This window comes from Crocodylus siamensis, chromosome 12, assembly GCF_052110815.1.
Source record: "Crocodylus siamensis isolate JL-2025a chromosome 12, ASM5211081v1, whole genome shotgun sequence".
Lineage (NCBI taxonomy): Eukaryota > Metazoa > Chordata > Crocodylia > Crocodylidae > Crocodylus > Crocodylus siamensis.
Window position 1 is genome coordinate 48,148,336 of NC_143406.1, and position 23,185 is coordinate 48,171,520.

Sequence of the window (23,185 nt, forward strand, 5' to 3'; positions counted from 1 at the left end):
AGCGGAGGGCACTGGTGTTGGGGTTTCAGGTCTGCTCACAGGGTTTGCTACAAGGTGGAGCTTGCTTAGCAATGCAGCACCGTGCCATGGGGATCGACGTGCTACGACGGCAGCACGACGGTCGTCCTCTAGCTCTGGAGCACAGCTGCCACGTGTGGGAAGTTGCACAAGGGAAAGCACCCATGGGAAGGACCCTGGCACAGTATTCTGGAGAAGAAATGGGTCTCTCCAAGCCCAGGCTTTTCTGAAATGAGATCCTGGATTCAGGTACTGTCTGCTTGGGTATTTCAGCCTTTTTTTATTTCTTGCCAATACAGTGTCGCTGGGTTGGACGGAGGTTACGAATACATGACGGAGTCCTCCAAGAGAGCTGTTGTATTCTGGATCGTGCAAAACCTCAAGCTCTTGAAAGGTAACACGGTGGGGTGGCAGAAGACAAGACTCTGGCCGGCTCTGTTACACGATGGGCGTGTGTAGACAAAACGGGGGCCCTAAATTGAAGCGGTGGGTTGTTGAAAACGCTGCTTCAATTTAGGGCCCTTTAAACCCCCGTGTCCTGCACGCGCCTGAACTCTGGCGGCGGGAGCCCAGTGCTTTGCTTTGCTTCTGTAGGGCAGCTTGCACCCCAAGTCATTTAAGGCGCATTATGCTGCCGACTTTGCTACAGCAGCTGGAATTACTACGTAATACGTTGCCGGCGCGTGCAAACACTGACACCACCATTAAAGCGGTGCAAAAGCATTTAACCTGCTTTAAAGTGTTGTGCACACATGCCCCTTGTTTCATCTACACATGGCCTATGAGAGCAATGACTCCGCTGCTCTGGGTCAGATCTACTTGGTCACCTACCCAAATAAGGCTGACACGTGCTGCAGTACATGAGGAAGAGATCCCACTGCAAAATGTGCCATATTTCCCATGATATATTATACTATGATATATTAAGGCAAGATTCTTTCTGATCCCTGCAAAAGTCGTACATCCCTAGTGGCTTATAAAAAAAAGCGTAGGGGGTCTTTGCTGGTGGCTTGACCTGGTGTGAAGACCCATGCCCATCTATTCTCCTTACCCACTGTGAATTGTTCATTCATTTGTTGCACTTTGATTACTACGTACCGCAAGCTTTTAAAGCTAGACGTGTCCGCGATACCGCAAGGTGTCAGTAATAAGAATTAGGCAACAATTTTTCCTTGAGCCAATCAGGGTCCGACTTTTCCATTTCCATGTGTTTTTAAACAAAATGTGTGCATTGCGATAGAGGAAATGGAGAACCTCACAAGCATGCTTGCATCTGTTGTTCCCTTAGGCTACCCGGTAGAGCCCATCACTGAATGGATACAGATCACCTGGAGATCGTTTTTCTTTGATGCAACCCTAGAAGAAGTAAAAATCACCGATGAAAGCTTTGACCCTGTATGTATGAGCTTCGCGTTCAGCCTGTACGTGAAATGGGGATTTACAAGATGTGTTGTTATACCGTCAACAGTGATCACAGACATGGTTATTCCAGGGTCAATATTATTAGCAAAGGTGTACACTTGCAGTAACTCCATTGATCTCCCCAGAGTCACCGTGCTTTTCATGCTGGCCTCAGGGATTCATCCACAGGAAATTTGCTGGGAGAAGGATGGGGGAAATTTCACCAATTAAATTGTTTCTTGCAAGCAGCTGAGCTGGATTTAGTGGAAAGAGATGATGCGTTCTGCTGCCAATACCCGGTGTTGTTTTCTAGGCCAGCGTCCTGCGTCTCCTGAGCACCGCGCAGCTCCTGGAGTATGTTGTGACTTCAGATGCTTTGTATAACGTGACCACAATGCGGATGGTCCTGAGAAGCCTGGAGGGGGAAGACTCTGCAATACCCCTCTCGAAGATGGATGCTTTCCTGATGGAGTTCAACGCTGCCATTGCACAGGTAATCAGGGTATCCGCGGAGAACGCTTCTCTTTTTTCACATCCCTTTTTGCTCTAAGCCTTATTTCCATAACGTTTGCTCTGCTAGAAAGGGATGGTGCCTTGCTACTGACTGGAAAAAAACATATTTTTCAGCTCTGGGCCCTTGCAGAATAAAACCAGGTACATAACGTGTCTTTCCCTTTCTCGTAGATGGGGAGCACGGGCATCCCAAATGCGGACGTGAGGGCGGAAATGCTGGCGACGCTTTTCCTCAACCTGTCTAACTATTTTTATAATTTCACGGACCTCAATTATCAAGTCTGGTTCCTGGAGAGGCTGAAGTTCCTCTTGCCCAGCATGAACACAGACCTCCTTGACTTAATCCCCATAAACATCAGCTTCCCGTCCTACACCACCGTGTAAGTGCTACATGCATTGGAGCATTGTATGATAGATTTAAGCATAGAAAACCTTCTGGTTTTGTGGTTTCTCTCTTAGGCACGCTGCCTAGGGATGAGCTGGTTACAAGTGAAGCATGAGCAATTCCCTTTATTTTGTCATTTTGCAAAGCCGAGTCATTACATACTTAAAACACCGATCCAGGGTTTCTTACCGTTGGATCTTTTCTTCTTCTGATCTTTTTGCAGTGTCCGAGGCCTGGATAACGTCTTCCTGGAGTTTCCGCCACCAACGGCACATGCTATATACCTCTCGATGCAAAAAATCTTGGAGCATCACCGTAGCTTTTCAGGTACTTGCTTATTGTATTGTATGCACCGTGGGAAGAGCCTACCAACATTGCCCTGTTGTCACCAGAAGTCATCCCAACAGGTCAGAAAGGGATTTCTCTCCAACCTACATGGGAAAATGTCCTGTGGTAGTCAGGTCAGGTGTCACCATGTTGTGCCCTCCCTTTAAAGCCTCAGGAGTTGTTCAGTACTGGAGGCATGATGCCAGCACATGTGGGCATATAGCGTCCTAGGACTCAAGCTCGCACACCACCCTACCTAGCAGGCAGCAGACCCCATCTTCAATCCCCCAGACCCAACATGCCCACCATCACTATCCACAACACTCAAAAGACTCCCGTTGCTGCTTCCTGTAACCTGAATCCCACTATCCTGTGCAGCCTCAAGGGACTGTAGGGTATAAGGGGTCATAGGACAATTTTTCAGCCCTGATGCCTTGACCAAATCAAGTTGAGAGGCACGGGTGCACATTGTATTTTTTTTCTCTGTGTAATTAGAAATTCTCTCTCCTGTCTCGTTGGCCCGTTCTCAGATTCGGTGTTTCCTGGTGCATACCATGACAGCAGAAGTTTCCTGCAGGCCATTTTCTACCGATTTGCACAATTTGCTACCTACCCCGACCTCCACACCTTCTACCAGGACTTTAATGGAGTAAGTGTAAGACCCCCAGGCAAAATAGGTGAGGTGTCAGCAGGGGAGAATCCCACCCCTCTGAACACTGGTTGGAAAGTTTGGGTTGATAATTCAAGTACAATAGCAATCCTACTGTACCACAGAGGCGCATGGGAACGGTTTCGGGGAAAATAACCAAGCCAGACACAAGCATTTCAGGGAGTCAGAAAGAAATGGCTTGTTAGCTCCTCTGGCTTTCCCTCTTCATGTGACCCTCTGTGTGCCTGGCTGTTGGCTCAGTAGATGGAAAGACCATAAATTAAGATATTCTTGGGTATTTCTGATTCTTTCAAAGCCAAAGATAGCTGGGCATTTCATGAAAGAGCTTGGTCTTTTGAGGTTTCTGGATCCAAGTGACTTGGAAAACACATCACAGCTTTGGGTTTCTTCCCCCAAAATGAACTTCCAAACATTGCTGTTCTCATCATTTTGGGGGGGCCAGCAATGAAAATATGCAAGATGAACCAAAGCACTGTTCCGCCTAGATTAATGATTCTTCTATGGAACTCAGGGCTGCGTAAAAACCTGGCGATTCGTACATTTTCGCATATTATACTAGTCTCTAGAATGATCTGGTGCAATGCCAGATCGTAACTGGTGCAATGCATCTGTGTGTGGCTGGAAACAAATCGCCTACGGTAGTCAACAGACGTCTTGGCCATGGTACTGCGTCACATAATGAGGCACGTGCTAGTGGCATCGTCTGAAGCATCTGACATGGGAGACGGGCTATTGCAACCCCCTGGAAGTAGTTACTATAACTGCAAGCAGTGCTGCTGGGCCAACTGTCTTCTAAGGCGGCATTATTTTCTGCTTGTGTTTTCCCCATCAGTACGAGGTTCTCGACTTGCTCTCCGCCGGGCAGATCGGGGAGATGATGGTGGTGACGAATGCCCTTCGGAACGAGCGCCTGGCCATCCAGATCCTGGTGGAAATGGAAACCCGCTCTGTTGCCGAAATGACTGAATTCATCACAGGGTTTAATGCGGCGGCAGAACAGGTACCATGAACCCCTCCATTGTTCAGTGACAAACTCTGGTACTCAAAGCTGCTTTTGCTGTCCAAGCTCAGCTCTGCATGCCCATCCTGCTGTAATGCATTGCTAGAAGTGAGCTGGTGTGTTTGCTCGGGGCTTTTCTTCTGGCAAGGGGAGCATCCAGAGAGCTGGAAGGCGATGCAATTCGTGGTTTCCGTTCCCATGCATCCACACTGCTTATGGGTGCTGCAGTACATATCTTACCGCCTCAGCAAGGTAATCCGGTTTCCCTTCCAAGCTTCTCCACTTCAAAGCATGGGGTACTTTGACTTTCTGGATTCCCCACCCGCTCCTGCGCAGAGCCTCATCGATTGCACCGTGTCGCCCGCTGTCCGAGGAGTGATGCCCTGGCTCTCTTTCCAGAGGAATCTCACGGTGCTGCCCAACCCCCGGGTTCGTGACTTGACCTTCGAGACGGTTTTCAAATCACTGCAAACCAGCACGTTCGCTGCGGAAGGATACGCCTTCTGGTTCGGGTCCCAGCTCCGCTTCTTCCTGCCAGCGCTCACCACCTACTACCTGCAGCAACTCCCCTTGGACATGGACTGTCAGTCTCATCAAAGCCTGTGAGTGTACCCCCTCTCTCCAGGGGGGACTGGGGATGTTATAGTGTCTCCAGTCACCTGCAGTATTCGTGTGACCACCACGGCTGGCACAGCTGAGTGCCTCACAGCCCTGGATGCATTCATAGCCTCTTGTAGGGAAATGCTCTTTTCCCCCGTACAGACGGGGAATTGAGGGGCCCGGAGTATAAGTGACTTGCCCAAGGTCATACAGAAAGTCTGTGGCGGAGGTCAGGATCTTATCTTGACCACTGCAGCACCCTGCTTCACTCCGATGGCCCTTGTCTTTACACATGGTGGAGGAATTACCCTATGATCAAATCCCCCCCCGCCCTGCTTCGGTCCTTTCTGCACGCGCTGGGGGGTAGTTTCCGACCTGCAAGAAGTTTCAACCTGAGACTGGGACCACATTTCACTTGTGCTCTTCTTCAATTTGTTTGATTCAGCGTGCAAGCCATGGACCGGGTGTACGATCAATACACTGAAGAGCAGAGAAAAGCCATCCACAGCAGAATACTGAACTATCTAGAGACTTATCGTAAGAGCCAAGGTACGACACCCAGGTTTCTGTAAGAGGGGGCAAAATGCTCCCTCTTTTCCTCTCTTACAGAATCCAAACTTTGTACCTGACAAGTGCCTCGCTTCAAAACCGAATCTCAGACGAAGCCCTTTCTTCCAAGAGAGAAGTACCCGAGCCCCCATGAAATCCAATGGGAATTGTACTATTGCTCTCTGCTTGACATGGGCGGTGCCTGGATATATTGGTGATGGGAAGCAGTATAAAACAGACCGGCAGAATATCCGAACCTGCTGTCTTCCCCCACCCAAAGCTCCTACTGATTGAAGTGAATCTCTAATGCTCCCGAAGGAGTCCATGTCCAGCCGGCAGGTCGGTGAGCCGCTGAGTGAATCGCTTTACTGTCTTCCAGGTAGCGTTTGCTCCTCAGACGCGAACAGCAGCGTGTGGCTGCTCAGCAACTACGGGCGGTTCAGTGCCTACGCCAGGATGGAGGAGTTTTCATCACTCAACCCTAATTTTGACGGGGTAGGTCGTGGTCGCTGCATCGTAGTCTTGCCGGGTCTCCGCGGAGGCAGGAGGGACCTGGCTGTCCATAAAGCCCTTGCCGCCATTTAATTGCTCGTTGTTTCTATAAAGACAAAGGCCTGGGGTTCTTCCTTTGCAGATGCTGGCCGTGGCAGCGCTGTCGCCAGCTCAGCTGGCCCAGTTAACAGTGGCCGCAAGAGTCCTGGCCAACGAGACGAGCATCCTTCAGATCATGAACGGCCTGCTCACCGCGTCACACCTCGCTGACTTCTTCGACACGCTGAACCCCATCGCTTCGGTAACTGCTCCCTGCCGGGGTCCAAAGCCCTTCCCAGCCAAATGCTGGGTTGGAGAGACCCCCATCCTACCCACTGCATCCCAGCAGCATGTCTTTTCCATGTCTGGAGAAGACCCGGTAGTGTTAAAGAAATGCAAAACTCTGTTGGTGTCAGACCAACACGGCTACCAAATACACCCCTTTAGTGGTAAAAGTACCTGTAAGGTTAGAGTAGGAAACCCTAACTAGAAGGGATCACGCGGGATGAATGCTTGAGGGAGGGCTTCATGACCAACCCCTTGGTGGCTCCTTAAAAAGTCCATGTAGCGGCAAACTTTAGGTGCTCCTCTCAGCCAGTCCCCCCTCCTAGGGTCCTTTATTCAGCAGCCACAAGATCTCCCTGCCTCTCAGGGGAAGGACGTGCCAAAAGCTTGCTAACAGATCCTTGCAGAGACACTCCTCTTCTTCCTGCCCTTCGCTTGATCTGGCAGGGCCCTTCCTGCCCCGTAGGCTTCTTGTTGATCCGCATCAGAAGCGAGAGCAGTGAATCAATCCTGCCAAACGTCCGAGCCCGGGGGGCGGTTAACCTTGTGCATCTGCCAGGGAGGAAGCCTAACGCGGGGATTTCTCGTGCGCAGGTGGAGCTGCAGGGCAGCGAGCACGCGCATCTCGTCTTGAGCACGGCCTTGCAAAAACTGGCCGGGGACTTTCCCCGATTCCAACCCGGCGACTTCGCCTACTGGTTCCAAGTCGCCTTCCAAAACGTGCTGCAAACCGCGGACGAGACGACCTTCGCCGGCATCCCCGCCGCTGTGTCCTGCGACTCGTACCAGCAAATGTGAGTCCTCCTTGCCGTCCGCTCCCCGTTCCAGCTGCTCGCTCCCACTTGGCAAGGACGAGCTGCCGCCTACACGCCGCTCAGCGCCGGAGCGGATGCAGTGCGGCTCTCGCTGCTTTTGCGTTTTGTCTCAAACCCATCTTGGTTGCGTGCAGGGATTCACCGAGGCTCTGGGCTGCTTCCATAATTCAGCACTCCCGGGGCAGGCTATAAATTATCTATTTTATCAGACTGCAATTATCTGGGGTCATTTTGGACAGGGGACAGAGTCCTCCTCCCTCCAGGAACCAGAGTGCCTTAAAGCAATGGGCTGTGTGGGGTGGCTAGACCTGTAACTTTTCCAATAATTACTAATCAAAGCTGGTCCAAAATGTTCAGGTGGAATAGCTTGCTATTGGAAAGTAGGGATTTGACGGCAACAAACCTGTTTCCCCAGCAGCATATCAAATTTTCATGGGAATTTTCTGTGGGAAATCAAACTATTGCAGGTTGACGCAGCTATGTTTCATTTCAAAAAGGCCACGGTGTTTTGTGTGAGCACTGCCGTTTGGCCTTTTAAGCCCAGTGTAACATAAAGATCACCAGGAGAAAGTCAAAATGGTGTGTTTGGCTAGGTATAGGACTAATAAAATATATCAGATTTACCCAAAAACCGTGTTTGCCTAGGGTCATTTAGCCCTGAATGAAACGCGGTTATAGATGCAAGAGTTTTCCTGCGCTTACGTTACTACAAAAGCCTGTAGATCGGATCGGTGCCTTGGGAAAGGTTACAGCAATGCCATCCGGTATCGGTAGGCCTGCTACACCTGGCTATACCCAGCGAGAGGGTGGTCCAGTTCTCCAAACCCTGCGGCATGCCAAGAGCTCATCGCTCCGATCACCGGACGGGGCACGTGCCCAGTGATAAGCATGGGGAACTGGGAACCAAAGGGCTGGACACGCAGCTCCGTCACCGACTTCCTCGGTGACCTTGAACCCGTCATTGGACGTCTTGGTGTCCTCAGCTGTAAAACAGGGACCCCGACACCTCCTCCCTTGCACACGGGCTATCACTTACTGCTTGCGAAGCATTTGGAGACTCCACCGACCCCTTTGAAAAGCAAAGCGTCTTCATCGAGGTCTCCAGCACATGAGCACGCACCTGCACAGTGTCTGGGACACCCTCTCTCATTGCCCGTGTCTCTTTTTCTCCTCTTCTCATGCAGCATAAAGGGTTTCAACAACGTCTACCCCAACCTAACTCCAGCAAAAGCCTTGAGCGTGTTTGGGTTCTGCAGCACTTTCTTGACGTCAAAAGCCAAGTCAGGTAATCAGATTCGCCTTCATGAGAGAAACGGTCTTTAAAAGCCTGGCGGGACAGGGCAGAATCGGGGGTTCCTGGGGACGCTAAAGGAAACCGCCCAGCGCTGAAGCCCTTTCCTTTCCCAGATGGAGCGTGTGTGATTTTCCCTCGTGTTTTGCAATGCATGGCAGGCCAGCGGCAAGTTTTAACCACTGTCCGTGACAAAAGGAGGCTACTGCAGTTTGCTGTGGCTACACAGGGTCAAATTTTGATTGCACTTTCTTCAGGAGAAGGCGCTCCATTCATTTGCAGGATTTACAAAGGCGCTATGAGCCAACTGCAGTGGCACAGATAAATACTGCAGTCATCGTAATACTTCTGATCTCTGCTATAGCCGTGCAGATCCAGAGTACCCTGTTCCTCCGGGGCAGGCGCTCTGCGGTTTTGTGGCAAGAGAGGAATTTGCCTGTAATGTTGGGGATTGTGCTCTTTCTGCCACATTCAAAGTTTCTGTGTCTTTGCAGGGATTGCATGTGGAAGCACAAGCCAAAGTGTCCAAAACTGGCTGGACATCAATCTTGGGAACTTCAGCAAATATGCGGCATATCAGGACTTCCTCGTTTGGAACAAACATTTTAATGGAGTGAGTGTTTCTTTCCATATCTGAGCCCCGCCTCGGACTCGGTACCCTGGGCGCCCCGAGGGGATGTGCTGTAAACCAAGGGAGCTTGGATGCTCTTAATTTGGGGAACTGGGTGTCCAAGGCGCCCCGAACAGCTTTGAGAAGCTCAGCCTTCGGCTCTTTGCAGAAGATCACAGCCCACTTGCAAAAGCTGCCACCAGCTTTGTGCTCTTTTCCCTAGATGGCTGTACTAGACAGGTTATCCCCAGGGCAGCTTGCCTCCCTTACTCTCGTGTCGGATGCCATTAACGATGATGAGAAGATGTGCCAGGTTCTTGCCAGACTACAGGACAAATCGGCGGAGGAGATCTACCAGTATTTAGACCAGCTCAACACAGAGGCGCGGCAGGTAGGGATACCTCTGCTAATGATGAGAAGAACATCAAAGCTAACTCATTCAGAGTGAACCAGCTTCCTATAGACCTCAAAATGATACCCAGGTTTCAAAAGACCGCTGCAGTATCCAACCAGCTGTCTCAGAAAAAGGATGCCATGTATATCCTTCCATTGTAAGGACTCGGGTTACATGCATTTGCATTTGGACAGCTAAGATTGGCATATACCTCTCTGCTCACAGAGCTAACTCCCACCAAAGTCACTGGGAGCGGCGAGTATTTTAAAAGTGATAACCCCTGGGGGAGCTAGTCGCTGTCTGTCTGCTCGCCAATACACCCGTTGCTTGTACATACCCAGCTCTGGGGTGCCTCAAGGCTTTTGAGGGGTGCCAGGAGGGGTGAGGAGATAAGCAGGTAAGTGCAGGCTCAGGCTGTTCCGTGCTCTGCCAGGAATCAATAAGTCCGGTTTTAAAATGGGGTGCCGCACACAGGTTTGCACACCCGTTCTGGAGGGGTGCCCCCAGCTGACCCGAGTCTTGAAAGGTTGAGAATCATTAACTTTAAATTTATTGACTAGACTTAGATGTAGGCTTGAGGCTTCACTTCACGGAGCCCGGTGCAGCCATGAGGACTCCAACATGAGCAGCGGTGCAATGAGCCGCAGCGGTGCAATGCATTTGGCAAGACGTGCCGATAGTTCACTGGCTTGGATGTGTTCGGGTTCATTTCCTAGGATGTGGAAGTGTAGGGCTTTGCATCGGGATGATGTTCTTCATCTCGCTGGGTTGCTGATTGTAGCCGTGTTGGTCTAAGGACCTGGGCAGGCAAAGCTCTTTGAGTAAATGTGGTATCTTTTAGTAGACCAACTGAGTAGCTGGGGAAAAGTCCATAGCAAGCTTTAGGGCACAGTCACCCCTCGTCAGGCCTAAGGAGTCTCTGCTGGTCTCTGCTTTTTCAACTCCTGCTATTAAAGCTTGATACCTGTGCCTTGCAGAAGATGATAACCACTATTAAAAATGAAGGCGTGCGGAAACGGATGCTCTCCCAGTTCATGGACGACCTCCAGGCAGGGTTCTCGGCTTTCAGCCCCGAAGACTGGACCCATTTCTTTACCAAAAGCCTCATGCTTTTGCTGCCGAGCGCTAGCGAGGCGGAGATAAAGCTTTTCCTGTCTCACATCCCTGGCTGTGACAGCTTCCAAGCTATGTGAGTATGCAAGACAGACCCATCAGCTTGCCACTTCCTTTGCAACCCCTGCTTACTCTGCACAGATCAAAGGAAGCTGCAGGCTGGATCTTGCTGGACAGTTTTTGGACAAGAGCGGCATTTATAATGTGACAGACTTCAGGGGGTCAATGCTCCAGCACCCGAGAGGAAAATGTTGACAAAACACAGCATTTAAGAACCCAAACTCTTTTCTGAACTGCACTGACCTGAACTGGTTTTATGTATTTGTACAATGGTTCAACCACAAGGAATCAGGCAGAGAGATAAGCAGGGCAGCAGGGGGGAAAGTTTCTTCCCAGTAAACTGCATTAGGTGGAGGGATACATTATACAGGGCTGCAGTGAGAGAAATGGTGGAGACTTTTCTATCTAGACCAGGGGAAGCAGGGCAAGAGTACTGCGCTGACCCAAGAGCATGGCAGGAAGACTGGCAATAGGGCAGGCACATGCTTCAAAGCTTCCCTAGTTTCAGTGAGGTTTAAATTCAGATCATGGTTTGGACCTGGCTGTTAAAAACACATAGCCCCCTCTCTAACTTCAACAGTTCTGCGTTACAAATCATAGAAATTAAGGGCTGGAAGGGACCTCGAAAGATCGAGTCCAACCCCCAAACGTAACAGCAGATGTTAAGCGAGGCTTTATTTTTCTAAGACGCATCCTCAGCCCCTCTGAAGCCAGCCTTAGTGAAGAATAAAGCAGGTTGGGGACCAAGAGGTGTGTGCTCTGTTCCCAGCTCTGTGCCACCTTGGGCCCTCTGCATCTGTGAGATGATGGAGACGTGCGCCTACTTCCAGGGCACATGGGAAGCACAGCCAGTGTGTAAAGCATTTGGAGATCTGCGGCTGGAGGACAATGCAGAAATGCAAAGTCTCATTAGGTTTCAAAACAGCTGCACTGGGTGGATTAGCTCTCTGCTTCTCCCGCCTGAGGTTAGCCGGGTCTCTGATAACACCGGCACTGGTCTGATTCACAGATTCACAAAAGTTTAGGGCTGGAAGAGCTCTCATCATTGGGTCTGGGCAGGAAAGACTGATCATAGGGTTAGGGGACAAAGTCTGCCCGTGTTAGCTAGCGGGCACCAAACTGTAATGTAATAGGAAGGCACCTGCCTGACACTAATCAGCATTTGTATGATTCAACCCATCAGATTAACATGGCTTTCTGCTCACAATGACGATGGAAGTGAAGCATTTCTCATTCATTTCCATTCCTCAGGGTCTCCTCGCTGAGCCAGGCGTATCGGTCCATGTCACCGATGAATCAGCACGGCGCCTACGCGGCTCTGTTTGCCTTTCTTGAAAATCAGTCCAATGCAACAGGTAATTTGGACCCAAAACTGAACTGCATCCTAGCCTATTCCCTCAACGTTTTGAAAACTGCTACTCCAGGGTAAAATGCAGCCACCGACTTTTCCTTGATGCAATTTCAGACTGCATCAGAGAGCCGCAAGAGTTATAATGGGAACAGCAACTTTTTTGAATACTGCACACCTTAGCTGTATCCTTAAAACAAGAAAAGGGAATGGTACTGGGTGGCTTTGGTAGAGGCACTGGCATCTCCCATGCTGCGGTCACAAGGGTAGGCACAGCTAGTTCGGTCTTGGGAGCCATCTAGCAAAAGCACGGAGGTCAGTGTGGGCTGCAAAATGGATGCAAGAAGCAGGGAGCTCCGTGCTGCTACGGCTGCATTGCTATTAATATCAGAGCTGGCTACCTTCAAGCTGCACCCGATATGCCCACAGCTGCGGCGGTGGATGCATCCGTTGTGCGAGTTGTAATATGATAATAGCCTGGAAGTACTTCTAAAGCAGCAGCAGCAGCGGGTCAGATTCTCCTCTTGCTGCTGCTGCTTTTTTTATATTAAAAAAAAGGGGAAATGGAGGGGCAGGGAATAAGTGGTAGTGAACTGACAGTTAACTGGCATCCCAGGCTTTGCTATTATAAAATGAGGGCAAAAAAGAAACTCTCTCACCTCCCTCTTTGGGGCTGCAGGCTCTGCATGTGGTATGGACCAAGAGAGCAGCCCAGCCTGGCTGCAAGATAACCTCGGGGCATTCGCGGCCCAGGCTCGCTACGAAGACTTCATCAAGCTGAAGGCAGATTTCAATGGGGTGAGTGCAAATGCCGCATTACGTGCCGCAGGCCAGATCCTGCCCCCTGCCCTATCCCTCCCTTCCTCTACGGACAGGCACATTGAAACCCACGGGAGTAACTGCTCGTGGGAGGCCCCAAATCATTGCAGTCAGTAAATTCACATAACGGAGGAATTTGGCAGCTCAACCCAGAGGCTTAATCACAAAATCATCCAATGAGGGCGGGAAGGGACCACATCTAGCCCAACCCCCTGCTCCAGGCAGGACCAGCCCCAACTACATCATCCCAGCTGGACTCTGGTGGGTCCAGGGCTCACGCTTTGCCGCCGTGCTGATGCCCACCTGCCATCTTGTCCCCGCAGTTTGCTGTCAGGGATAACCTCACGGGAACTCAACTGGCTCACGTGTTCTTTGGCCCCAACGCCCTGGAGGATGTGGGGTGGCTGGACGCCCTGGTGCTGTCCCTGCAGAGCAGGCCGGTGGGCGACGTTACAGCCTTCGTGACCGAGTTTGAGGCCATCGCTTCTCAAGTAATGCACTGATAAGTACAGCCTGGGGGTAGGTGGGGTGGTGGTTCTCAATGGGAGCTCACTGCAGAGCAAAAAGCATACCCGAGGGCAATGCTTAGTGACACACCGGACCACTGGGCCTTGCTGGGAGGAGCCCTGTGTACAGCTGGTGTTGGGAATGCCCTTCAGACAGCCCCATTCCCTTCTCTTCCAAGCCTCACCCCGAAGAGGCTCTGGCTCCTGTTCCTCATTGACCCACTAAAACAAGGGAAAGGCAAGGGGGGCTGCCACTGCCTGGACCCTGGAGCAGGCTTAGCCCTCTGGGTGACTGGAGGTGGTATGGGCTCACCTGAGATTCACATGGGGTCCACACTATCTATGTGGTTTTTGCCTTTGTTTTTGCAGCAAGGGATTGTATCCCTGGCAAACGCCCAAGTGCGAGACGCCATGTTCAATGCCATCTTCTACGCAATCCAGGGCCAGTTCCCTGCATTCAGCCCCCTTCAGTATAAGGACTGGTTCCAGAGCAAACTCAGCTTGTGGCTTGCCAGCATCAATGCCTCTGCCCTTGAAACCATCCCCAAAAATGTACCCTGTGGAGTTTACCAAGCCATGTGAGTAGTGTGTAGCCAGGCCTCACTTCCCCCTTGGTTTGCTGACTGGTTTAATGGACAGGTTGTGAAGGTTTCCAGACACTTCGGGCACCTGTGCACACCACAGGTTTTAATCCTCATTAAATTAAAGAGGTTTATAAATTTAAACTTTTTTTATTTTGGAGCGTCGCATCTGTGTTTACATGCATTAGGTTTTCAAACAAATTATGCCGGGTGTCTGGTTGACGCCGCAGGAGAGCAAGACAGTTCAGCACTGCCCTCCCCACCCTCCACGGCCCAGGGGCCCCCACCCACCCCATGCCCATGTCCTGCCACGCAGCTGTAGAAGCAGGGAGCTGGCAAACCACACAATGAATCCATGGATGCAATACTTTAATTCCCAGCGGGCAAACTAAACTATGTCCAAGGAGTTTTAGTTTAATTCACAAGAAAGTCTTAAAGCATCCAGAAATCCCACTCGTGCAAACAGACATGCATGAAAGGGCAAAAATCATGGTGCCCTTCTAAACTATCCCCTGGGGAAATGGAAGCAAGCTTTGCATTTTACTTTTGCACCTGCAAGAGGAGAGCTATTCTCCTGCTGGAGCATGAGGATGGGAGTTGTGGTGGGACATCAGTGAAGACACTTGTTAACAGAGAGCACAGGAATGGGAAATCTGTTCAGCCTCTTCTTCTTTCCTGTCTGAGAGTCCCATTTTATCATGGTCTTGTTTTCATGACGAGAGGTTTGAGACACTGCAGTCAACGTTTGGTTGCGTGCAACCCCTGTCTAAGGAAACAAAACTTGCCTGCAGAAAAGAGCTGGTCTTCCTCTGACCTTCAGCTGCACATTGAAATGCTGAAGACTTGCCATGTGGGGCCGTTTTATGTCACTATAGTGACATAGTGGTATAGCAGTAACCATTTGTCTAACCTACTGACAAACCCTTATCCTTTCCCCGCCAGAATGGCTGGCCTGGACAGCAGCTTTCAATACATGTCGCCAGCCGGCCAACGAGATGTTTACAGCTTTGCTAAAGAATACCTGGCCACCAAGGCTGCCCAAGGAGGTATGTTAAACCTTTGAGAATACTTTAAAGTTCTTGTACTCTCTGGTTGCTGCATAAATATTAGTGAAAATACCCATCTGGTGCTAGGAATAGTGTAGAGAGTTAACCTTGTTCTAGAAAGTTTAAATTGACTTTGGGTTGGATGCTCAAAGCCTGGGGAGTTTGGCCTTATAACAGCCTATCATAGACACCAGAGCCAGAAAACCCTGCCTTAAATAGCACTGTGACTCCCTTCTTGCCCCACCTGTTAGGCCTTCAGACTCTTTTGAAACTCTCACTAGGTATCTGCCTGCATCTCCTTGAAAAATATTACCAAAAAGGCTAAGTGATTTGCCAGAAGTCACACAGGAAGGGAACTGAACCAATACCAAGTTAATACCTTAACCTATAGGCCACTTCCTCCCCGCTTCCAAGCGGGTCCAGAACACCAGCTGTGATGTTTCCAAACCTAAGCCTGAGTTAGTTGAAACGTGGATGTAAAACACTCACTCCCTGCCTAGCAGACAAAAAGCAAAGCAAAACCCTGGAGGACGCATCTGTGTAAGCGTTACCTGACGCTTTACAGAGCCGGCCACATAGAACAAAGCTACCAGGCAAATCAGAGGTATTCAGCAGCTGCCGGAAAGCATTTGCCAAATGAGATATACAAGTGTTATTCGCCCGTTGAAATATTGTTCTCGCTCCCTTTGCTCAGGACATCCTCTGCAAGAGGAGTATGATATAGTTTTTGTCTGTGAGTGTTTTGCGCTCTACATGCCAGCCTCATGGCCTCTGCAGGTTGACCCAGCCACAGAGGCTGATGGATACCAGCTGGGGATCTGTCTTGTTGGGTGGACAGTGCTTTTATATCTGCTTTCTTTACAAGGTGACCCGTGCCTTGAGAACACCAGGGGAAGCCTGGGCTGGTTACAAGTCAATCTGGGCTCCTTCAGCTCTTTGGCCAGCTATGGAGAACTGGTGGACCTCAATGCAGATTTCAGTGCTGTAAGTAGCTCCTATTTGGAACGGGGTGGACGATGGAGCCTGCTTCCCAGGGGCTTGACTTCTTTCCTTTTTACTGCTACAAGTGTTTTGCTAGGGCACAGCGGTGCAGTGATGCTTCTTGCTCTGGTTCCAGAGCAGTGGGTTCAAGTCTTGCTCTGCACTCACGTCAAAGGCCACCTCTCCGTGGACCAAGCTGTAAATGAACACTAGGTCACTAGGACTGGACAGTCCAGCATGGCTAGATGCAATGCTGGCCACATCACATTGCTACATGCTCCTGGCTGCAGGCACTGATGCACCTCAGACATATCCGCTCATGGACTGCTAGGCTCAGGTGAGCCTTCAGTGCAATGTTTTGCCACAAGACTACCAAACCCATGTATCTGCCTTTCATTTCCTTAGGTGGATGCACTAGCAGGTCTCAGCCCAGTGCAACTTGCTACGTACACACTGGCAAGTGATGTTCTGCGTGACCGCGACAAAGCAGGGAAGGTCTTTGGCTCTCTGAACTCTCGCACCATTGGGGATTTCATGGATGCATTTAATGCCATAGCACAACAGGTAAATAGCTTCCTTTCCCTTCAGCCCAAGTATGAACCAAGTGTGCGCTGCTGTTGGAATGGAGCTGCCAGGAGGGAGCGTCACTCAGGTTTCGTCTGGGCTGGCATTGGAGGAAGGAGCTAGGCTCCGTCCTTGCATTCCCGTGGCTCAGCCTCACAACAGGTCCCCAGAAGTCTTGCCCCAAGGGGCAGGAAATGGGAAGCTGTCCATGAAAGAATACAACCTGCAAGCTTAGCTTTGTGAGCAAGCCCAGGTTAGACATTGAGTTATTACAGGGATGGGAGTTACCCAAGACCCCAAGAAGACCGATGGACCCTCCTTTCCCAACCCATGATAGGTCACCTGAACGATGAGTGCAAATTTGGTGAATGGAGCACATTTGAGCCCTTGGTATTTTGACAGGCCTCCAAAGCCTGGTTTGACCTTCTCAGGGAGTGAAGGTTTATGAACTAATTTGTGTAAATAAGCCCTGATGGCTCATTTCTCTGCTGCACATGGTTGCATTTTGTGTGGTGCAAACAATGTATGTGGTTTTGCATACGTAATCAGCAGAAGCAAGAGCAATGTTCTGGATGCCCAACCACAGCATGTAAATGGCTGTGCAAGCCAATTAGGCATGTAAATACCTGCATGTGCAGACACCACAATCAACTATTCCTGCAAAGTACATACTGATGCACACTCAGCAAATCTTGGCCCATGGAGTCTCCCACTTGTCTAATGCATGTTGTGGACCTCAAAATTTGCTCCTCAAAGCCCATGCAACATGCATCTTTTAATATTAAATCTACCACACTTGAGTAGCATATACCAATGCCAGCTTCAAGGTCATCTCCCATCATTTGGCAGAAGCATCATTTCTCTCAGCTTCCTCATGCTGACGTGAGAAGATTCATCCTGGGAGAGATCTTCTGTCACCTCAGCACCATGTTCCAGCTCTTCACCCCTGAGGACTACTCAGTCTGGTTGGGAGAAAGACTCACCCTCTTCTTAAGCAGCCTCAATGCACAGAACCTGGGCTTTTTACCTAGCGACATGTCATGCGACTCCCTTGCAGCCATGTAGGTATTGACTTCATTGCCACCAAAACTCAGCAAAAAAGGTCATCGTTGTACAGGGGCTTTTGAGTTGGCCAACACACTCACTAGGCTATGTGGGGAGCCTCTTCCACACTGAGAAGCAAAGAGTGAGTCTCTTGTTGGAGGTGCTAAGTGCTGACCCCTGGGATATTGCAAGGGGAGCTCAAAGAGGAATTGTGGTGTGAGATAATAGAAGGGAACTGGGCTGCTTTTGCTCTGTACCTAGCTCCATATATATTCCTTTCTGCTTTATACTGGGTGGGTGTAGCAGACTTATCCCGGCAGTTCATCTGGTGGAAGGCTTTGGCTTGACAGGTAAAGGGGGGACGCTCTTCTAGAGGCCACGGTTACGCTGACCGTGGTCTGGCCAGCCGTCCTCACGTTGCCCCTGTAACGCATGGGTTCTCCATGTTCTGCAGAGTGAAGATCCTGAATGACCACAGAGCTAATGGGACCTACGAGAACGCAGAGGACATTTTCTTCTTCGTAAAGAGGGTTCTTCACTTCCAGATGCAAAACTCAGGTAATAGAGGCCTAGGCCCTCTGGACCTCTGGGTACCCATGGAAAGGGGAAAGCGGCAGTATTGTGCCACTGGCAGAAATGCAATGTTTTAAGCCACCCCTTGGGTTGTTTGGGTCTCTAACCAAATGGAAAGGTCTATAGAGGACCGGGATCCCTCTTGGCTACCCAAAGGGCATACGTGCTTGGGTGATGGTGTTAGAAATGCCATGCCCTTCTCCAGTTTTGAGATCTAAGATCTCACCTTGACTGCACCCAAGGATAAAGGACAGAAAGGCAGAGGTGAGCCAGAGTGGGCAGGTTTCCTAATCAGGGGGTAGGTACACAGGACATGCAGCTTTCTGACACAGTCTTAGAAACCCATTAACTTCAATGAAACCTCAAAGTGGGTCAAATCAGGGCAGAATTTGGTCTCTCTCACTCTGCCCTGAGGTTTCAAATTCAAAAGAGGAAGTTTTGGAGTATGTATCATGGTGATACCTAATGGGAACTAGCAGCGTTGTGGGGCTCACCCATCCAACGCGGAGAATCACTCCACTTCCACTTCCACTTCCCTTTCCTTTCCCTAGGCTCTGCTTGCACTCAGGGTGTCACCGATGACAGGCAATGGCTGCTGCATTACTTTGGATTCCTCACCGCTTTTGGCTCATATTCCGACTTCGCTGCATTGAAGAACAACTTCCGTGGGGTGAGGGCCATGTTCAAAACGGTCTAGCAATATATTCCCAATAACAAAAAAGCCTGTCCTTAAAGCAGCAGTGCCCAGCTGCATTAACCCAGAAGAAAAGAAGCAAGTCAAATGATGTTATGTGCTTTGCTTTCTCTCCTAAATGAGCTAAGGGGGAAGGGTCAAAAGCACAGCATCCAGGAAACCAGTTTAGGAGCCAAACATAAATCTGGGGGGGTCAGCTTCCAGAAATTGTTATAGATGACAAGGAGCAGAAAGAAAACTGGTCTTTAAATGAAGGATCATCTGTTGGGAGCATCATCTCAAATGATTAGCCTCACAGCAAAAGTTACCAGTGGGATTATTCACAATGCGGTAACAGACTTGGCCACTTGCATTGAAGGGGCCTTTGGAGCTGGGCTGGCACTTTAAATATGGCACTTCAGAGGCTAGGTGCAGTCTGGGAGCTTCTTCTGGGCAGGTCTCTGGTTCTCATTCCCCTGTGTCCTGTGTCCAATACAGCAAGACTCCCTAGACCTTCTCTCGGCAAGCGCGCTGGCCCAGCTGTCTGCTCAAAGCAATGCCATCTACAACCCCTCAGCCATCCAGGTGGTCTTCAGGGCAGTTGGTAGCAAGGAGGAACCACTCAACTATCTTGGCACCTACCTCGATGAGTTCAACGCCCTTGTGCTGAAGGTAAGCCATCCAAGCAAAGGCAAGAACCCCCTAGGTATCCCAAGGCTCAGTCTAGGACCTGAAGAGCCAGAAGCAACGGCAGAGCTAGCGGATGAGCCAGAGAGGAGTTTCCTCTAGTAGGCACTGTGCTTGTCCCAGATGGAGCTCTGTCTAGCTCAAATCTCCACTGTGCTTACTCAGACCAGTCTCCTACAGCTCCCCCTGTGCCAAGGCTGGTTAGAAGGGCATTGCTCAGAGCGGCTTCGTGAAATCCACCCCCAACCTCCAAATGAAAGGCAGAGTGCAAATAGCTGGTGCATGAGCCAGCATCTGTCAACGTCCCAACTTCCCAACACACCTGCTCATTATCTGCTCCTCGTTCTCCTTCCGTCCTCAGAGCTCCAGCCTGCTGGGGAATTCGAAAGTGCGAGACACGATGCTCATGATGGCGGCCGAAATCATCTTCCCAGAAGTGGCCACCATGTCCCTAGAGGATGTCTCCAAGTGGCTCCACAGGCTGAGCATCCTGCTCCCCAGTGTAAATGCTACTGTGCTGGAGATGCTGCCTCTCAGCATGCCATGCCCATATTACCAAGCCATGTAAGTACTTGCCTATATAGCACTGCCTCTGCCTGAGCTTGGCTTGCATTGCTACATGGGCAGAGCATTCAGCCTGGGCTGGATGCATCATGCTTTCGGGTTTTTTTGGATGTGATAGCACCTTTTTCTCTCCATATCATCCGCTGAATGCAACCGAAAGCATTCACCACTCACTTCACCCAGTGCTTCCGGTGGTCCCTCCTTGGAGAAGGGCATTGACCCATTTACAAGTCTCTTTATTAAATGCATCCCAACAGGAAACCCAGCTCCTCTGAGGTAGCTAATCCACGATGCTCCTATATCATCCGTCACGTTTCCCAACTTACAGCTGGGACACCGCTGTGGAACAGAAATGCTGATTGCTCAGGGAAAGGGGCAGGGAGTCTCAGAATAGGAGGCAGCCTATAAGTATATTGGGGGTGTGCATCAGGATCTGGGCGAACACCTGTTCACCAGGGCACCCCAAGGGAAGACAAGGTCTAGTGGTCACAAATGGCAGGAAGACTGTTTTAGACCGGACATAAGGAAAAACTTTATCGTCAGGGTCTGGAATAGACTCCCCCAGAAGTGGTGCAAGCGCCTACTCCGGATACCTTTCAGAAACGTTTGGATGCTGATCTTGCCGGGGTGATCTGACCCCCACTGCCTTCCTGCCCTTGGGCGGGGGGCTGGACTCGGTGATCTCGCGAGGTCCCGTCCAGCCCCAACGTCTATGAAATCTAGGAGTACCTTGTTGGTTAGTCAAGGATATCATCCAACTGTAGGAGGTTCCCCTCGTTTCCCAACCACGTGCATTCTTCCACAGTGCTGCATCCAAATGGGAATAACTGGGCTTTGTTTCACAGCATTAAAGCAGTCGGTGAAGTCTACCTAACGTTGCCAGCCAGAAAGAAGCAAGACGTATATACGTTTCAGAAGGCCTACTTGACTGCCCAGTTTGCAGACGCAGGTAAGCAGCTCACACGGGGGGTACCCACCACCCAACATTTATATAGCCCCCCTTTCATCCTGAGAGGCACCAGAGCCTGATTTGCGATTGCACGATGAAATGCAGCCGCGTTTGGGGGAGATTGTGATCCTCCATTAAAAGCATGTAATGGTGCTTTTGGAGAGAAAGAAAAGTAATTTTCCCATTTAAAATCACTTTTCCAGAAGAGACATTTCTCTCTTTGACATTAAGTCGTCTTCTGAGCCGCAGCAGCGTTTTTTTGCTGTTTATCTCTCTATTTTTATTGTCTGTGTGATTGCAATGGATCAACAATATTAGAAGAGTTTTGCCCCGTGTTCATTATCTACATCTGTTATGTCTGAGTGCACAGTTGGCATGAAATGAGCAGTGATAAGAGCTACTTTTAAGATTAAAAGTAGACAGTCGTTGATGCTAACAGGCTCACAGATGCAAATACTTTACTGCTGTTTTGACCGCTACCGTTGTGTTAATAAACTCAGACAACTCTCACGCTAAATAATGCGAAAATGTAACGGGAGCTCTGTAGACGTGTGTTTTAGAGGATATCAGATTTGTCTTGCTGTGGAAAGACTTGTCGCCTGTCACACAACGGCGTATGCGCTCTCCGTCTCGTGCTCTGTTTAACCCTGGGCATTTGAACCTTTTCAGATTCAGCATGCCAGGAGGGGACCGTGGGGACGGGAGACTGGTTGCAAAAGAACATGGGCGAGTTCTGCTCGCTGGCTCAATTAAGTGAACTTCAGACCTTTTACCCAGACATTGCAGGAGTAAGTTTTACTACTCTATGTACAGAGCAACAGTAAAAAGCACCCGGCACTTTTCGAAGCAAGCACAGTAGCCCCCTGGGACTAGCATTTTCAACAGTGGGATATAATTATATGTTTAAAGAAGATCACTTTTTCTCTTCTCTTCTCTTGGCCTTTATAAAGTGCAGTGGGATCTGCTTGGGCTAACGGTGGATGCATTTCTGGAGCGAGGCCGCATGTGACACAAGGGGTTAAAATAATCTTCCTTTGCTCCATGCACAGCTTGTCTCTCTGCAAACACCTTTCCTTATGAGAACGCCTTTTCAAATCATGCATGCTGCACCTGGGGTATCCGCTTTTTTTTTTTTACGGAGCAAGAGATCACTTGAAATCAAACTAATTTAAAGGTGTAGCTCATCTTGCTTGCGTGGATTTTGCCACTGCTAACTGTCACATGGATAGTCTGCAAACTATACCTTGCCTAAAAACATGCCAGCTGTTGGGTGCAGGAGCTCAAGTCTATTGATATACCAAGCACACATCTTACCCCCTAGTGAGATGCCTTGTGATTTATGTTGTAAGTTTAGTCTAATCAGTAGCAATGGGTTTTATAACATGAGCATTGAGCACCTACCATGTTCCATGCAAGCAGCTTTTAACACTACGGCGCCAGCACAATCATCCTGGCCTACGTGTTGCGTTAGGAAATGATACCTCCAAGCATAAAGGGAAGTGGCCAAGAATATCTGAATCCTGTCAAAATGATAGTGATAAGAAACTAATCGCACCCAAATGTAGCAAGACATGGTTCTTTGGGTCCGTCTGATAGTTTTTATTAGGCCAACTCAAAAAGGTAGTAATTCACCTGATTTCCAAGCAAAGATGGAAACTGCATCCATGAAATGCTTTAAGTGCGTGACTTTGGAAAGTAAGCTGTTGCGTGACCTCTTCATGGGCTTCTTTTCCAAGCAGTGCATAATGGCTAGATGCAGCTTAGTGTGTTTATCCTTGGGTGGCACCCGTGCTCTGTAAAGCCGGTGATAGCATTCAGAGAAAAGCTGGTTTTGTTTCTGACCAATTTTATTCTGTGAGATTGTAACCGCCCAGTCATCAATAAAAGCAACTTTAAAACAACAGATTTGGTGTTTCATGGTGTTTTAAAACGTTCTTAGGATGTATTATACACTGATGGTATTTAAAATAACTTAAAACGTAAGGCAGATGGCAGAATAAGTAGAATAGCAAAAACGGTTGCTACTGGTTGAACTAAACTGTCGACTCCCGTTTTCTTACAACATTGATCACAGTTTGCCAGTTTCTTGGACGTACAGAAGTTACATCCTAAAAGCTCAAGTCCTTTTATTAATAACACCTGCACATTCATATAAGGAGGTTGCATTATTTATTGCATGTGCAGTAAGCATTAATTAAACACCATCAACAGTAGATAGATATCTACCATTTTGCATCCATTCACCCCTTTAACTGGAAGTGCAATTACATGCTGTCCTCCTTTAAGTA

The 23,185-nt window shown here is 49.5% G+C and overlaps 1 protein-coding gene across 1 annotated transcript; it reads left to right on the forward strand.

Moving 5' to 3' along the window:
• The first annotated feature begins 10,447 nt into the window (after nucleotides 1-10,447).
• On the forward strand, nucleotides 10,448-22,764 carry LOC149855119 (uncharacterized). The gene is made up of 15 exons (XM_090024305.1): nucleotides 10,448-10,578; nucleotides 11,814-11,917; nucleotides 12,590-12,708; nucleotides 13,053-13,220; nucleotides 13,605-13,813; nucleotides 14,759-14,862; nucleotides 15,728-15,846; nucleotides 16,249-16,407; nucleotides 17,257-17,468; nucleotides 17,906-18,009; nucleotides 18,576-18,694; nucleotides 19,196-19,369; nucleotides 19,746-19,948; nucleotides 20,794-20,897; nucleotides 21,567-22,764. The coding sequence occupies exons 1-15, from the start codon at nucleotides 10,496-10,498 to the stop codon at nucleotides 21,719-21,721; spliced, it is 2,136 nt and encodes a 711-aa protein (XP_089880431.1). The 5' UTR covers nucleotides 10,448-10,495; the 3' UTR covers nucleotides 21,722-22,764.
• Nucleotides 22,765-23,185: the final 421 nt, after the last annotated feature.

What these genes read in the sequence shown, in the direction of transcription:
- LOC149855119 (XM_090024305.1), top strand. Translation starts at nt 10,496, where the DNA reads ATGCTTTTGCTGCCGAGCGCTAGCGAGGCGGAGATAAAGCTTTTCCTG. An exon ending in TGTGACAGCTTCCAAGCTAT is followed by an intron (nt 10,579 to 11,813) that starts GTGAGTATGCAA and finishes TCCATTCCTCAG; the next exon opens with GGTCTCCTCGCTGAGCCAGG. An exon ending in CACCAAGGCTGCCCAAGGAG is followed by an intron (nt 14,863 to 15,727) that starts GTATGTTAAACC and finishes TTTCTTTACAAG; the next exon opens with GTGACCCGTGCCTTGAGAAC.